General features: G+C 41.7%; 1 protein-coding gene across 5 annotated transcripts in view; it reads left to right on the forward strand.

Annotated features, from left to right (window-relative positions):
* LOC119648103 (F-box/LRR-repeat protein 16) overlaps positions 1–16855 on the forward strand; it is a 98547-nt gene that overhangs the window by 61675 nt on the left and 20017 nt on the right. For all 5 annotated transcript variants that reach the window (XR_005249015.1, XM_038049617.1, XM_038049619.1 and 2 more), the window contains exons 3-4: positions 6917–7090; positions 7287–7404. Coding sequence is in view for 4 of the 5 variants with exons in the window: in XM_038049617.1 (XP_037905545.1) it covers positions 6917–7090; positions 7287–7404 (292 nt within the window). In the remaining variant the exon portion in view is untranslated. The remainder of the gene's footprint in view (positions 1–6916; positions 7091–7286; positions 7405–16855) is intronic.

A 16855-nucleotide genomic window follows, 5' to 3' on the forward strand; every position in this document is an offset into this window, starting at 1 on the left:
GGACTTCGTGTAGCACCCGCTAGTCTCTAATCAACTCTAAAATCTTTGAAGTGCAGATTGTACGGTCAATTACTTCACTTCTTCTTGGCCTTTGTGCTCACGTCATCAGACCAACTGAAGTGATAAAATCAAACAACTTCTCTCCTCTAGGATTGCATTTACTGCTATTAAGGCCACATGACTCTGCCCACAGTTCGTGAATCGACGGAGGACACAAAGGATCACAGGGTAAGTAAGCTGAGGTAACCATAACGTTTCTCCTCTTACTATTAACCCGGTACTGTAACTTGACCGCAACTAGGTCATGGGAACAAAACTGTCTTAGGATGATTGTTTCTAACAATTTTGACATCAGGGCGCAGGCTTTCGGTCTTGAAAATCTCTCATTGAAGAAGATCTTAGCCAACTTTACACGACCCTTAATAATATCATAATAATAATCGTTGGCGCAACAATCAAATTGGATATGTGTTAGTGCACTTCATTCAAGACCGTCACAGTACACTACAGCACCATGTTGCACTGTAGGAGGCAATGTGGTCAGCATTGCGCTCGCCCGAGATTATTTCCCTAATTTGACTCAGGTACTCATTCACAGCCGAGTCGACACTTGAGCCATCCGGACACTTACAACATGAAAATATAGGCGTAGTCTTACATCTTTATCAAACTCGCTGCCAGCAGATAAGAGGGGGCTTTAACAGGCTGCTGGTTAATTTGATCAAAGTTTTTCGACATAAGCTTAGTCTAATATGTAATAGAACAGTATGCCATGTTCGATTTGCCTCACATCGTACCGTCAAAGACTCGGTCCGCTCATGGTTGATTTCTTTGTGAATGTCCGCATTTGAAGAAACAGCAGCACCCATGTCCTCATCCACAAAGGGTCTCATTTCTTAACGCAGAACCTTTTCTGATTCGCAATTTGGGTGGCACAGATCTGATTCCACAAACTGACATCAAACCAGGTCCGTTCACGTCTCTGGCCTCCCTTTCTTCCGCTTGTTCCTTTGAAGGTGTAGAAGAAGTTACTAACAGGTAGGATTTACCCTGCAGTCTTTTGGCTAACACATACCCTATACGGGGGTTCCGTCACTGTATGCATTATCTTCCGCGCGCAGTTCCCTTCTGAAGAAGCCCACCGAAGATGTTACAATTTGATCGATTTTATATGAGTCGAGGACTATCAAAAGAAATATTTTGCTCTATTGTTTCCTGATATATTTAATATCCAATGCTTACAATGTTCAGGTTCTCTTCGCTTTGCCTTCCTTCGAGGGCGAGGTATTTCACCATCCAACATGTTCCGACCTGCAGAGCTAGATATTGACAATTGTGAACCTAGGCGACCGCTAAAAGTCACAGTTGTGATTACGTACTAGACCCAACTTAAAGCAGCCTTATCAGTGTACTCTAAATGAAGATGCGTATCGCAAAATCCTTGATTATTAAATTTTAGCTCCGTTCCAGGTTCCAACATTTTTTTCGCAAGGATTCTCGGAGGATGATAAATTGTCAATGACATTTTGCCATCCTTGAAGGGAACTTCCACGCTGCCGGTCAGAAATGAAGCTATAACTTACTGGTCATATTCCTCTAGGAGAGACCGCTCGACATCGATTCTAATTCCCCAGGAAGCGTGAACGTAAAACATAGTGCGGAGCAGAACAAAACATTGCCACCAATGTGTTGGTCTTATGCTTCTTGATTCAGCTGTGTCCAGTCGGGGTCTCACCGTGGTTACCTCACCTTCCGCCGAAGATTCCGCTTCCTTGCGTCTGATTTCTCTGGACATTTCCACGCCTCGTGAAGCATGCATATCTGGAGGGCATTATTAAAACTAGATGGGCCGCTTTTTCTGAAATTTTGCGATAACTTGTTGAGTTCAATGATGCTTGAGTAGTTTTCTGTGCAAGTTACATTTTGTTACCTTGGCCACGATGACTCTGAATTTCTCTCGTAGTCCACGAATTAGCAGACAAATATCGCTAATTGACGGAAATAGTATGATAGAGTAGAGTACTATGTATTTACGGAGGACAAGTAAAAAAAGTTTTCGTTATCAAAAAACAACTTCGAAGCCTCAAACAAATGGTTGGCCAATGGAGCATTCTTTTACGAGACAAAAACAATACTCACATCGAATAAGGACCCTTCACTCTCAACAACGAATTACAAGCAGTATATTCTTCATAACTTTTTAACTGTAATCTCTGCAGCTGTGTAAGATGCCGAGAAATATCTCGTGAATCAAAAGCTATAACATCATCTGCAAAATTTTCCATCAAAACTCAACGATGGAGTATGACTAACGGGCAAACTTCCACTCTCATTATAAATATACTCAAGAGAAGAAAGCAGTAGGAATTTTAGTGATTGATTGGATGAAACTAATGTCGGAGCATATAATTAGAACCAACCATATTGCTGACCATAATAAGGCCGATCTAGTTTTGATTCTCGACGAAGAACGAGGATCCTTTAGGAACAATGTTGAAAAACAACAAAAAAACCGAACTACGATCCTTTTTAGGGTTAAGGTGGATGCATCCGTTGACACACTGAGTGTTGGGCTCACAAGACGATAAATCGTCGAAATACCAGCTTAATGCCTCCCCGTTATCACAAAACTGTTCGACAGCTTGTTTCGGACTTGCCCTCGCCTTCTCCCACTTTAGTAAACCTTCGAGTCAGGAAATTGGTTTCATCAATAGAAAGGAGGGAAATTCTTAATTCAAAGCATCCTCTATTATCCGGTCCTTCCGCCGGGCGACCTCACTTCTTCGGAAGAAGAAGAATCCAAAGGTGATGTGCAATGCGGCTCCATTTGTCAATGGTCCGGAGAAAACTCCCCTGTGTTGTACAGAGTTGCTTATGAATCCCATTCTACTTTTCAGAAGCAAAATCGCAGTCAACCAATCAGACGCGAAACGTTCCAGATATTGGGCCCTAAGACGAATCCCTGAGCTACCACCGACGTGATCTTTATTTTCCATTGGCCCTCCAACATTTCATTCAGCGAAAAACAATCTCTCAGAAAATCCCTCAAAAGGAAGCCCAATGCGAGTGTGAGAGAATAATGTGCTAGTATGTCCTGCAGATCTTCCCGTGCTAAGAAATTACAAGTTGGACTAAATGCAAAGATCGACGGCTATACGTCTCAACTCGACGCAACGCATTCACAACTTCCATGATAGCGGTGGAACTCCATGGTGCTTCTGCTTCCGGCATAAATCGTCGGCAGCCCGTGTCGCTTCGGCCAATTTAATACTAATCAGTTTTTCGAACGCTTTCTCAGCTGTGTCAAGCATACAGAGTGTTCGATATACAGGCAGCAGCTCAATGTCTCTCTGCCTCTGCTAATCAGTACGAGCTGTGCCACCTCCCAGCGGCAGGCAGAAAAAAAAGCCTCCATTTGATACCGGCTGAATAAATTTTGCAATAGGACCGGCCGATGGCAAAACACCACTTTATCTTTCTTAACTTTCCTTTGCCTTGATAGCATCGGGCCCTGGTTTAAAAAGGAACCAGGGCTCTTCATAGAGAATACCGCCTTTTCAAGCTCTTTGATAGTGAAATACTCCCTGTCTTCCACGCAATTGACATCAATCCCAACAGAATGCACATGGACTAATGCTCTTACGATGCTGTCCATCAGTACAGCATTATGTGAATAGGTTTTAGAACAGTCCCGATTTTATGATCAATTTATAACTAAGCTCCAATGGATCTCCATCCAGGTAGCTGCTGGGAAAATATAACTTTTCTTGCCGTCATTCTAATGCATGTGTCCACCTAGTCACTTGAACGGTGTACCAAACAAAGGAACCCATGACATCCACTTCCCTTAAGAATTTCCGTGTGCCATTAATATATAAAAGGTGTGTCACGCAGGTGATAAGGACATCGGTTCATAACTGAATTTACGACAGCTTCACCTGCAGCCACTCGACCCGTGAAGTATCTTCCAACGCATCTCTTCGTATCTCAAGAGCTTTGACAAATCTCCGAGTATTCACCTTCACAACATTCTACGCGCAAGAAAACAGGGAAGGCAGTGAGTATGTCTTCCACGCAATTGACATCAACCCCAACGAAATGCACCTGGACCAATGCTCTTACGATGCTGTTCATCATTTCCGCATTAAGTGCATAGGTTTTCTGCAAAGTCGCAATTTTTCGTGTGTTCAATTTATGTCTAAGTCCCAATGAATCTCCATCCACTTCGTCAACTAGCTGCAGCCAAAATCGAACTTTTTATTCTGTTATTCTGATGCATGTCTCCTCTCAGTCACTTCGATGGTGTACCAAACGAAGGATCCCATAACCTCCCCTTCCATATCTCAACGATTTCCGTATTGAATAGCAAATAGAAGCCGATTAGAACTGGTTTCCTTCCTGAGCATAGAAACCCCGCAAGGGATAAGGACGTCGATTCATAACTAAATTTACGGCAGCTTCACTTGCAGGCACTCGACCCCCCGAAGTATCTTTCAACGCATATCTACGTATCCCAAGAACTTCGACAAATCTCCGAATATTTACCTTCGCCCAGGGCAGTTATGTTCATCCGTAGCGTGATCATTTTAAAGTGGTTGAATATTTCAAGAGTCTTTTTGAATGAAGAACGCAAAACAATTCATACCAGGATCTAAAGCGCTGTTGTGGTCAACAGTCTGACGTGGTACGTTGCTACATACTTGTATCTTCCGTGAAACAGCAAAATAGCAAAATACTGGCTCTTCTTGAAAAACGCGTGTGACTTAGCCATTTCGTTCCAAATTTGCTTGAGCCGAAACTAATTGCCTCTACGAATCCAGTTGGCCAATTAGATGCTGCAATAGAAGACATATAATGCCAGATTATCTATCTTTTCTGCTTAACAAGAAAAATTTGCGTCAATTCTTAATGAGACAGTTAAAATAACCAACATCAAATAACGACTACACCTACATTGTAACCCCTGCCACGTGCCGCATTCCATATAAATGCCTCAGTCCCCTACATTTCCAACAATTCAGATGCGAACGATACCTAAGAGTATCCAAGTTATTAATAATAAAGTTTCCTTGCTCTTAACTCGCTTTAAAATGAAACTGAGCAAATGTTAATAGCCCTCATCTTTGTATCTAATGCAATTGCGGTAAGAAATCAGAAATTGAGAAGATACCTTGTGTCACCAGTTAATCGATTTTAATATAAAATAACCTTGCACTCAATAAAGATGGATCCAATTTTACCTCATCTATCAACAAAAACATTCCGTGCCTGTGCACATAAAATCCTCGCCCTCAAATTTACCTTTGTCCCTACCCTAAAGCCTAACTTTCCTCCTCCCAACTTTTAACGAACTCAAATCGAAAGACCTTAATTGAGAGCGCAATGAAATTTAAAACTCATCATATTCATCATGTCTCCGCCAGAAACATAATAACGAACCCTTTCAGCGAAGATTGATCGAATTATTTTGATATCATTGATATCAAGTATGAGTTTGCGTACAAGTGAGTGTTGACTCCGAATAGCACAAGCACATCAGCTTGCAGAACATTTGTCTCTTCAAACTTTAGCACTCACCCTTCCGTCAGTTCTGAGACAAACTTCTGGTAGTGAAATTAGCCACTATCAGCTTTCATCCTTAATTGTGATTCCCTGCCACTGACGGGAAGTCGCCCGTACCCTTGAAGTGTCCTTTTTGTTGAAATCAAAACCATTTTGCATGCAGGAAGTTTACAGTCATTAACTCTGGTAGTTAAAAATAATCCCTTCTACAATTTGTATTCACATCAAATGAGATGTATATTTTTAGGATGTCCCGGAACCGTGTAATCCAGCATGGAACAGAGAAAAGTAATTTGGGGAAGATTAGGTGGATTGGTAATTATTTGTTGGAAGAGTTAGGGATCTGGAAGTCAGTTCGCCACGCTCTGGAAAGCTGTGGTGGCTATAAAATTTACCGATTTTTGATTCTGCGTAGAGGCCCTCCTCAGTGTCACTTTTTTTCGTCATGGTACACACTCATTTCCATCCCTAAACAATTGAGGTCATACAGAAACTAACCAGAACTTCCTTCACAAAGTTATATGCAAATATCTTCTCGTCGAAGTCGCAAACTAGATCCGCTTTTATCGTTGACCTAAATGTTTAAATACGTTCGTATAAGTACCTCTTTAAGGCAATTATTTAATGTTGGCATACATGAAATTACAGTACTTAGTGCTGGGACAAAAATAGAGGTAAATAAATTAAGGGTAAATCGGAGCAGTCATGTCTCATAAGTGCTCACATAATCGGCCTAGGTAGGAGCTGTATCTAAAGAACTAGACAACTTAGATTCTATGCAAATGAAAGTCATTCAGGCTAGTCTGAAGATTATTTTGAATCCTCTCCATATAGTGAAGAATTTAAACTAGAAAGTCTGGGTTAGTTGAGGATTACAATAGAAAACCAGGAAAGAAGATGTTCCTGCATTATGCATGTGCTACAGAGCACACGTAGGGCATTAACCTTGTTTATGCACCGTTGGTATATTCAGTGTAGAAAATAAGATTTCTTATTCAGACATAGCGAATACCTCACTATTACTTGATACTTTACATACATAACCCACACGGCATGCATTACATGTAAGGGATATCATTCATCAAGTCAGCTTTCTAAGCAAGGATCTCCTGGGAGCAGTCTCATCCATTGTCGAGATTGATTAGTGTGACTATGTCCCCGAAGTAAATGGAAATGAATGAATTCATATTAGTGTAGGCGAAGGTTCACTACGAACCGAATCCTTAAGTCGAGCAATCAAACAGATTTAACCTAAGCAGGGTCAATGGATACGAGTAAACACAAAAACTCGAATTTTGTATCCTTGAGAGGAATACCCAACAATAATTTACTTTTTCTTATTTATCTTTTCCAGTCTCTCTTCGAATTAGAATTGGCTGGGTGTAATGAAGTTACGGAGGCTGGCCTCTGGGCATGTCTTACACCGCGAATAGTATCATTATCTCTTGCCGACTGTATAAATATCGCTGATGAAGCCGTAGGAGCTGTTGCACAATTACTTCCATCATTATACGAATTTTCATTGCAGGTAAGATGATACAGATTACATAAGCATTCATTTAATTTGATTTTTGACCCTTACTTCTGTTGAAGGGGCGTTACATCTATTTTTAGAAAATCATTACTTATTTTTATGCAGGACTTTCGCTTCCTAAAGCGACTAGGGTTAATTAGCTCTAAATGTGAATTCATTATTACATGTCATGAAATGAATTTCTTTTCAGGCCTATCATGTTACGGATGCCGCCTTAGGATATTTTTCACCTAAACAAAGTCATAGCCTCAGTATACTGCGGCTCCAATCCTGCTGGGAGCTTACAAATCACGGAATCGTAAATATTGGTAAGTTGACTATATTTTGAAAAATTGACCTTTTCTTTGGGATCAACGTCGACGTATTTGTGTAGAATGTTCAGGAAGTCAATTTTTATGGGGCTTTCTTATGATATACGGGAAGGATAGATATAACTCCAAAGCTCGTGAATGAACTTGGATCAAAAATCATTGAAACCCCCCAGGAAACTTAATAGCGTACTGGATTTACGTAGGCTTTCAATGTGAATTCATGAAAACACCCTTAATCACGACATAAGTCTAAATGTCATACTTAGAAATTCAAGTAGGGAGGGCGAGGGTGTCAAATTGAAAAAAATAGTTTTCTGATTTTATATTATAAATACATATGTATGTACGTAAAACCACAAAGCTGTGTTTAGGCAATTCTGAGAAGTTTCTCCTGAAATATGAAAGCTTTCCATTAAGGATTATCCTTCTTTAGAGCTCTTCAGAGGGGGGTGCACTGTTGACTAAGATGGTGGCCTATCAGAATAGCAATACTTCCCTCCTAATGCCGCTCCATTGAAATCCATCATGGATACGTATCTGGAATCTAAGACACGCATGCCGGACTCTTACCGACTAAAACCTCCCATATTTTCCCCACACTCTCCCCGCGGGACCATCGTTTCGGTATTGCTTCAAGGGGCTGTTCAGTTCTTAGCTGTTCACTCTAAACGAGTTGCTACCGCTTTGCGTGGCGTTAATTGTAGTAGCTTCCCTTCTATGTCTCCGCTGTACTTCTGCTGCTTTTAGTTGCTGGTGGATCCGTTTCACCATTGCAACTACCGCGTCCCATGTTGTATTTGATTGCACCATGTACCTTATCAGATTTTCCACCGTTAAACGGGTATTTAGCTGTTGCAAGCTTTGTCCTTGAGCCTTTAAATCTGGCGTAGGCGAAGAAGACATTTTCTACATTTTCGGCTGTAGCTTCACAGGTAGGACAATCGGGCGATTCATCTAGGCCGAACCTATAGAGGTAACTCCTGTATCCGCCGTGTCCGGTTAAGAACTAATTCAGATCGTAACTCTTCTCACCGTGGTTCCGCATAGTCCACATGCTTATGTCTAGGATAAGTCTGTGTGTCCACCGGCCATCCTCCGCTTGGTCCCATGCTGTTTACCATGCAGTGACCACAAATGCTCACTTTGCTTGTTTAGGCTCGCTTCCTGATTTTCGTACAGATGACTTGCCTCATCGGTTAGAATATCTACCGGGATAATCCCCGCAATCACGGATGCTGCCTCACAAGATGTTGTTCGTTCGAACATGTTACGCAACATGTTCACGATTTTCTCCGATTTTTGTCGCCAACGCCCACACTGGTGCCGCGTAAGTACGGAGCTGACCACTCGCGATAAGAGTAATCGTCGACTGCGCTTCGGGCAGTCTACATTTGGAAGCATCCTTGCCAGTGTTGAGCTGATAGTCGCCACTTTCTGCCCAGTAAGCTTTAAGTGGGGTTTAAAGCTCATCTTGGAGTCGAATATTTCTCCCACGTATTTCAGTGATGGCTGAGAGCTAACAACATGCGCCTCGATGCAAATTCCGCCTCTTTGTAAAAAGCATCAACTCCGTCTTGTGTTCGCCAAGCTCCAGCCCGTGGTCTCTAAGCCAAGACTTGATCGTCCGTATAGTCTCGTTCGCATATATTTGTACTTCGTCAGGGTAATTGGATGTTATGACCACTCCAACATCATCTGCGAATACGACGACACCGGCTTGTTTAGCTACTGGAAGCCGCAAACCGCCATTATATATTAAGTTCCATAGCAGAGGGCCCAGAACAGACCCCTGCAGCCCTCTTGCCGTTATTGCATACATCTTCGACCCTTCGTCTGTATCATAAATTAGCTTCCGCTGTCGGAAGTAATCGAAGATTATATTTAATATGTATGTTGGTGTTTGTGCCGCGATGAGCGCTTCAATAATATGATTCCATGTGGCAGAAATGAACGCATTCTTGATGTCAAGAGTCAGTGCGCGCAATATTTTCCTTCGTCGTAGGCTTTTCTAGCTTGTTCAAAAACCAGTTTGGTAGCATCAACCGCTGACCGAGCCTTCCGGAAGCCAATCTGCCTATTCGGTAAATAACCTCCACTATCAATTAATACATATAACCGGTTATAGATTAGCCCCTCGAGCAGCTTGCCTATTGTATTCAGAAGACAGATAGGTCTATAGGATGTTGGTTCACCTATCGGCTTACATGTCTTGGGATCAATACAAGTTTTTGTATTTTCCACTCTGTGGGGAAGAACCCTTCTTTTTGGCAGTCTGTAAATACCCGTGCAAATATGCTTGATGCCATTCTCATTGCCAATTTCAACGCTTTGTTGGGGATTCGATTCATGCCGGCTGCTGCGGCATCCAGGACCCTTTTCACTGCATCCAAGACTTCGTCTGTGGTTACTAGAGGTATGTCTTCGGCGCTCATTGGTATTATTGGGAAGATTGTTTTCGGATGCTGGGGGAACAATGTCGAAACTATCTCCCTCAATAATCTAGGGCACGTAATAGGAGCAAACCTTTTGCCTTTTATTGCTGATATAACGGACTTGTACGCTCCCCATGGACCTAAGTCTGCCTCATCACAGAGTCGCCTGAAGCAATCATTTTTACTTTTCGTGATGGCCCATTGCAACTATTTTCGTGTCTGTTTATATTCGAGGTACCGTTGTTCATACTCTGGGATGTTTCTTCGGCGTTGACTCCGTCTTCTGGCCTTCAAGCATTGGATGTCTGGCCTTCAAGCATGTCTGTCTGTCACACCCGATTTATTCGGAAACGGCTTGACCGATTGTCACGAAAATTAGTAAGAGTGTGATCTGTTGTTCCCTTTACATACAGCAAGTGGCGCCATTTTGTGTTAAGTTTAAAGGGGGGCTCCCCATACATGTGAATGGAGGATACAAAACTTTTTTTCATAAAATGTGGCCATGTGGGGTAGCAAATGAAAGGTCTCAATTAGTATTTTTCGAAATTGGCTCCATATTTGATACTGGGAGAAGCATAAGGGAGGTATATGACCCATAAAAAGTGTAGCAGATCTTGTTCTCAGAACCTACCCAACCGAAAAATCTGAAAAAATCACAGTGCAGCATCTCCAAGAAATCTAGGCCTCAAAATACATTCGGTTCCGATATTTGCACAAATAAAGTTAATAATTGTATATTTCCACATTTTGGAAATTTGGAAATGTATCTGGCAACCCCCCTTATGTTCCAAGTTCTCTCTTGTTAGCACTGATGAAGGGAACAAGTGGTTTCCGAAATATCGGTATTTGCAAGAATAAATATCTACACTAACGAAAAAGAAACAACAAGTTTTTTATTATTTCAGATGGATTTGATGTTATATATGTTCGTCGTCTGATCTTCCAAGATGCCAATTGGTACCATTCCTAAGATAACGAATATCGCATCGTATGAAATGGTCCGGAAAACAGAAAACCTGTAGACCGCGCTCAGTTTATGTGACCTAGATAAGATATGCAGGACTGATCCCCAAACTTGGGCAGCATACAGCAAGGTGAAACTCGCCACCCTGGCTCCAATTAGCCTACAAATATGTCGCGGCCCTCCTACATTCGGCATCATTCTTGCTGAAGCCATACTGGCAGATGCTTTTTCGCAAATGTACTTCATGCTGGCTTGGAAGTGATGTTATGACTCCCAATCCTGTTGCGAGCGAAATTTTTCGCTTAGTGATGTGGTCATTCCAAAGCGTCCGCTCTCGCAAGTAGCTGTCCACAATGGCAGAAAATTATGTGGGAACACACATCTTGGCAAGATACGGCTCCATTTGACCGAATTGAATGCATTTTTCACGTCCAGGGTTACTGCTACGCAAAATTTTGGTACTACCCCTCTTTCCATGAATTGCATTTTCGGCTAAACCAATAAACAATTTGACGGTGTCAATAGTTGATTTAACTTTACACAACCCATACCATCAATCCGACCTCTCATATGGTTACCCGCTCCAGCATTTTTCCCATAGTTTCTAGAAGACATATGGACCTATAGAGGAATGGCTCACCTGGTGGTTTACTAGCCTTAGGCAATAGTACTAACTTCTGCCGCTTCCTTGCTCTAGGGAATATCTCCTTGGTCATGCACGCTTCAAATAACTCGGCGAACATGTCCAGTCTAGATATCAAGGCGAGCTTAAAGGCCCAATTCGGTGTTCCATCCAGGCCCAGCGTTTTGTTATCACATATTCTGCCACAAATATCTATCAGCTGCTCACTTAGGACGGCAACTTCCATCACAGACTCGTGGGGGGTTTGGTCGAGTAAATCCTTAGCGACTCTGCAATAATTGCAATGCAAAACTCATTTTTGCTATCAATGGGGTCCCTACTGCATTTCTTGGCAATAAGCCTTTTTCCCGGCACCTTCTGCATCTCTGTCTGTCTGTTCTGTCCATCTGTCTGCCTGTTGGTCATACATACACTTTTCTCAGAAGCTGTTACACCTATTGACACGAAATACGGTAGAAAGGTTGAAATTATGAATTTCACACATGTGGTCAACTACATTGCTACACATTGAAGATTCACCTACACTTCTAGATAGCTTCAAGAAGGAGTAGATTTATCCGGTGTAGAAATCACACCCAACACTCGTAATGTCGAAACTAGATGAATAAACTGCGAAAGCAGCTACAAATGAGAACAATTCTTCGACTTCCGGATTCGTCTAACTAACCTGAGAAATGATTTTTATTCTGTTCTTTCCCTGTGCTGCTTTAATAAATCATAATATTCGAAATTACATGAAAACTTTCTGTTTTACGGACACTTAATCTCATCAGGCATCCATCCAAAATTTCAACAAATAAACGCTTGTATTCGAAGTGATTGAAACTTATTTTCCTGACTCACTTTTTCATGATGTCTATACAAATAGAGCTTATAAATCTAAGCATATAAAACATTTGTGCCATACTACGTACCATGTAGAATAAATTAACTGTAGACACTTACATACGTAGTCATGCTACTTAGAAAATTCGTCATGGGTTAGAACATAATGCGCTGAAAATATAGGCCCTGCATCTAAAAGACGGCGATGACAATCTTATTGGCAACGAATCAAAAATCTTGAACTGCATGACTTGTGCAGGATTGCTGAAAAATTCGCACAATGGCCCTACGATGTCATACGTTCAGCATCTTTTGACTAGGATCTTCCGAGACGTACACAATTACACTTGCAGAAGGTATATGTATGCACATGCGCATAATATTTAATATATGTACCTACAGTCAATGAAGCGATCCATGCCCCGAAACTCTCATTATTGAATCAATATAGTCGCACAATGGTGCTGCTAATGCAGTTATGTCATAAGGAAGAATAATTTTAATTTATTGCCAGCATCTTAGGGGAATAGGGTCTGACGATGGGAAAGAAAGTCTAAAAATAGGTTAAAGTTAAGGCTTTCACAACGTTAGTATGTTAGATCATATAGAGAAATGAAATACGACTCCGACCACCACCTGGCGAAAACCACAGACAGGTGTCGTTTTCCAAAGATATACGGAGAAAGCGCACTCCATAAATTCTAAATACGAAGGGTGCAAAACGAGACAGTAACCGAAGAGTACAGTAGCCAACTGACTTTTCATCGTTTTCCACAGTTTTCGAAAAGTTCACGCCTTTACATTTGCTTCTAGTCACTCCTGCCCTATAAACTCATGATTACAAATCAAGCTCCATATCTTCGAATTCTCAATGCTAAATGATATATCAAGGTTTAAAGCTGCCACAAACTGTTTTTCTGCTTTCCTTAATTTTCGCCTGTTTCACCCAACAGTCTATACACTTGCTCCAGCCACTCCTACCCTGTAAAGCAGTGATCAAAAATGAGGTTCCAGTTCATTGAATTCAGCGAGTTATCAACGTCTAAAGCTTCCAAAAAGGACTTTCTAGGTTTTCCGCAGTTTTCACCGCTTTCACATAACAACCTATACCATTGCTTCCTGCCCCTTCTGCCCAATAGGCTGGTGATCACAAATCAAGTTCGGTTTCATCGAATTCTGAATGCAAAGCGAGTTATCAGCATCTGAAGCTTTCAAAAAAGACTTTCCAGGTTTCTTTTCACCACCTTTCCCCGCGACGACCTTTGGTTTTCGAAAACGGACTATAATTGATTTCTGGAATTTACGCAAGCTCCTCGAGAACGGAAGCGATGGTCTTCACAATGCTCGCTTTCATCAACTTTAGCGGGAATTTCAACGATATAAACTGGACATTTTGGACCAAAGCGAAGTAAAATGGTGGAACTCTGGAGAATACTCCTCTCTCTTGCCACAATGATGGTAACGTGCTTTTCTACTCTAGAAAGCCAAGTGGTGGTAGACGCAAATCCGGCGTGGTGGTGCTTTTGACGGCTGCAGAAAGGCGCGGCTGTTCCTCCAAGAAGAAGAGAAATCATTTCGGGAATCAACACACTCAAACGAAGTAAAGCCGGTGGGATTGCCGATCTCCCCGCAGAGTTATTTATCGCTACACCTGTAGTTACTGCAGATTTGTTGCTTCCACTCTTACAAAAATCCTTGGAAACCGAAACTTTTTCCAGAAAGTAAAAGAAGGGAATGGTCGCTAAGATTCCAAAAATAGCGTGCCCCCTGCCATCATAAAGATAATAGCTAAAATAATCGAACGGAACGCATCAAAGGACATCTCGAAAGCTTGACCGACAGAGAGCACGCTGGTTTCCGCTCCGGATCTTCCTACATCGACCACATCAACACCCTACGGATCATTTTGGAACAATGCGTGGAATTTAGATCTTCGCTGCACCCGCTCTTCATCGATTTTGAAAAAGTTTGCAATAGCGTGAGGAAGGAGAGCATCTGGAGTGTTCTACGTGGGAAGAGCATTCCGGAAAAACTATTATCAGAGTGACATATGATGGCGCAAAATGTCACCTGCTGCACCGAGGTAAAATCTCGGAGGATTTTGAGATCCAAAGCGGAGTCCGCCAGAGTTGCATCCTGTCACCGATATTATTTCTTCTTGTTATCGGTGACGTTTTTCATGCTGCCCTGTCCGAAAGACGTGGAGGAATTCATTCCTCAAACACCTCCACTACGCTAATGACATCTGTTTGCTCTCTCACCAGGTAATGGACCTTGGCCAAAAGACACTGGATTTGGAAAGAGAGGCAAGTAGAGTTAGGCTGAAGAAAAACACCAATAAAATCAAGGCTCTCAGTCTGACGGATCAACGCACTCTCACTATCCCCCCCTCCTGCCCCTAAACTATTACTCACAAATCACCTTCCATTTCATCGAATTCTAAATACAGTGAGATATCAACATTTAAAATTCTCACGAAGGATTTTTCAGAGCCAATACACTTGCCTCCAGCCCTTTCTGCCCAAAAACTGGTGTTCACAAAACAGGTTCCATTTCATTGAATTCTCAATACTAAATGAATTATCAACGTCTGAAGTTTTCAAAAGAGGCTTTTCATGTTTCCCACGTTTTTGCCACTTTCACCCCACAGTATATATACTTGCCTCCAGTCCCTTCTGCATTAATAAACTTGTAATCACAATTCAGCTTCCATTTAATCGAATTCTTCATATTAACTGAGTTATAACTGTCTCAAGCTTTTAAAAAATACTTTTCAGGTTTGCCCCAATTTTCGCCGCTTCCCCCATGCATCTCATCCAATTGCCTCTACTTCATCGATTTGTCAACATTAAATGAGATATCAACGTTAAAGCACTTAGGAAAGATTTTTTGACTTTTCCTCAGTTTTCGCCACCTTCAGCCAATATAGAGTTGCCTCCAGCCCGTCCTACCCTGTAAACTGGTGATCGAATTGTCAATAATAAGTAAGTTCACTGTCTGAAGCTTTCAAAAAAGACTTTTCAGCAGAAGTTGAACAATTGCGGCTGCATTGCTATGCAAGCATAGGAAGCCCCAATCTAATCCGATTGCTTAGATATTTGGTACAGAATATCTTCAAACCTCCTTAACTCAGTAACAACAGAAACCGGAAGCTGGACCCTTCAAGCATGAAAGGTTTTGTGTATTTCACGTATAAATGCGTTTGATATATACATGTATTATATGGAATTTATATCGTAATTTGTCGTCGGATACCAGTCGACTCAGCTGTGAATGAGTGAATGAGAATGAGTCTCGGTCGAGCGCAATGCTGACTACATTGTCTCCTACAGGCTATTCTGCAGTGTACCGTTACGGTCTTGAATGGAGTGCTCTAGCACACTTCAAGACCCTGATCCAATATAGATTGTTGCACCAACGATTATTATTATTATTACCGAGTTATCACAATCTCGGCAGATGCCGGATTTTGCCTAATACTAGCACTAAGTGACAAGAATTTAGACTCGGACGATCCTACCTACTTAAAAACTAAAGGGGCGCTGGTGGTGGTGGCCGGTGGTAGGTTGATGGGAGAATCCGTCGAGAATTCCCCGCAACATCGAGCACGTATGGTGTACTTCTTTGAACCAGAGAGTTTGAACCAGACTGTGCGAAAGTCCCAGGACATCAAGGGAAGCCGTGAGGGATTTAGGTACAATACCTGTAGCTGACAATATTATGGGAACTACAACCACCCACTCGAGACTCCAAATTTCTTTAATTTCCCGAGCCAATGGCTCATAGTTCACCTTCTTCTCCATGTATTTCCGTTCAATGTTGCCATTATGGAGGATAGCAACATCAATAATATACGCGGAGCGACCAAAATGTCATTATCATTATAATTACACACCGACATTCAAAGTCTTGAATTTGCACAGAACCGACAACTTGAACTTAAGGGGAGTTTTGCAGCCAATTACTAAAAATTATAGTAACATACAATTATTAACTTTATTTAAATAAATATCGGTATGGAGGCTATTTCAGAGCCTAGGTACCATTTAGTAGCAGCGCCTGATTTTTTTCAAATATTTCGATTGGGTAGTTTCTGAGAATGGGTACGTTAAAGTAATGATCACCTTCAACCCCCTGCACTCCCCACCTTTCCAAAACTAAGACCGGATTGGGAAAGTACTAACTGAGACCTTTAATTTGACACGCCACATGACTATATTTGGTAAAAAAATTACACCCCTCTTTTGCATGTATGGGACCCCCTTCTCAAATTCAACGTAAAATGATGTAACTCACTGCATGCGCGAACGATCACAGTTTTCACCTTTCCGACAAATTTGGTGTGAATCGCTACAACTGTTTCCGAGAAAAATCCGTGTGACAGACAGACGGTAAACTGATTTTAATAAGGTTTTGTTTTATTAGAGAGAAAGCATCTCCAACTTTTGCAATCATCCGCATATCTGCTTTGAATTCTATTACATGGCAATATTGTCACCCTGCGAATTACTGCAGAGCAGACGTGGAGGTCTCCACTTTAACTGATCTTCGTCGACTTCAAAAAAGCTTTCGACAACGTCAACA

This window comes from Hermetia illucens, chromosome 2 (genome assembly GCF_905115235.1).
Source record: "Hermetia illucens chromosome 2, iHerIll2.2.curated.20191125, whole genome shotgun sequence".
In the NCBI taxonomy this organism is placed as follows: Eukaryota; Metazoa; Arthropoda; class Insecta; order Diptera; family Stratiomyidae; genus Hermetia; species Hermetia illucens.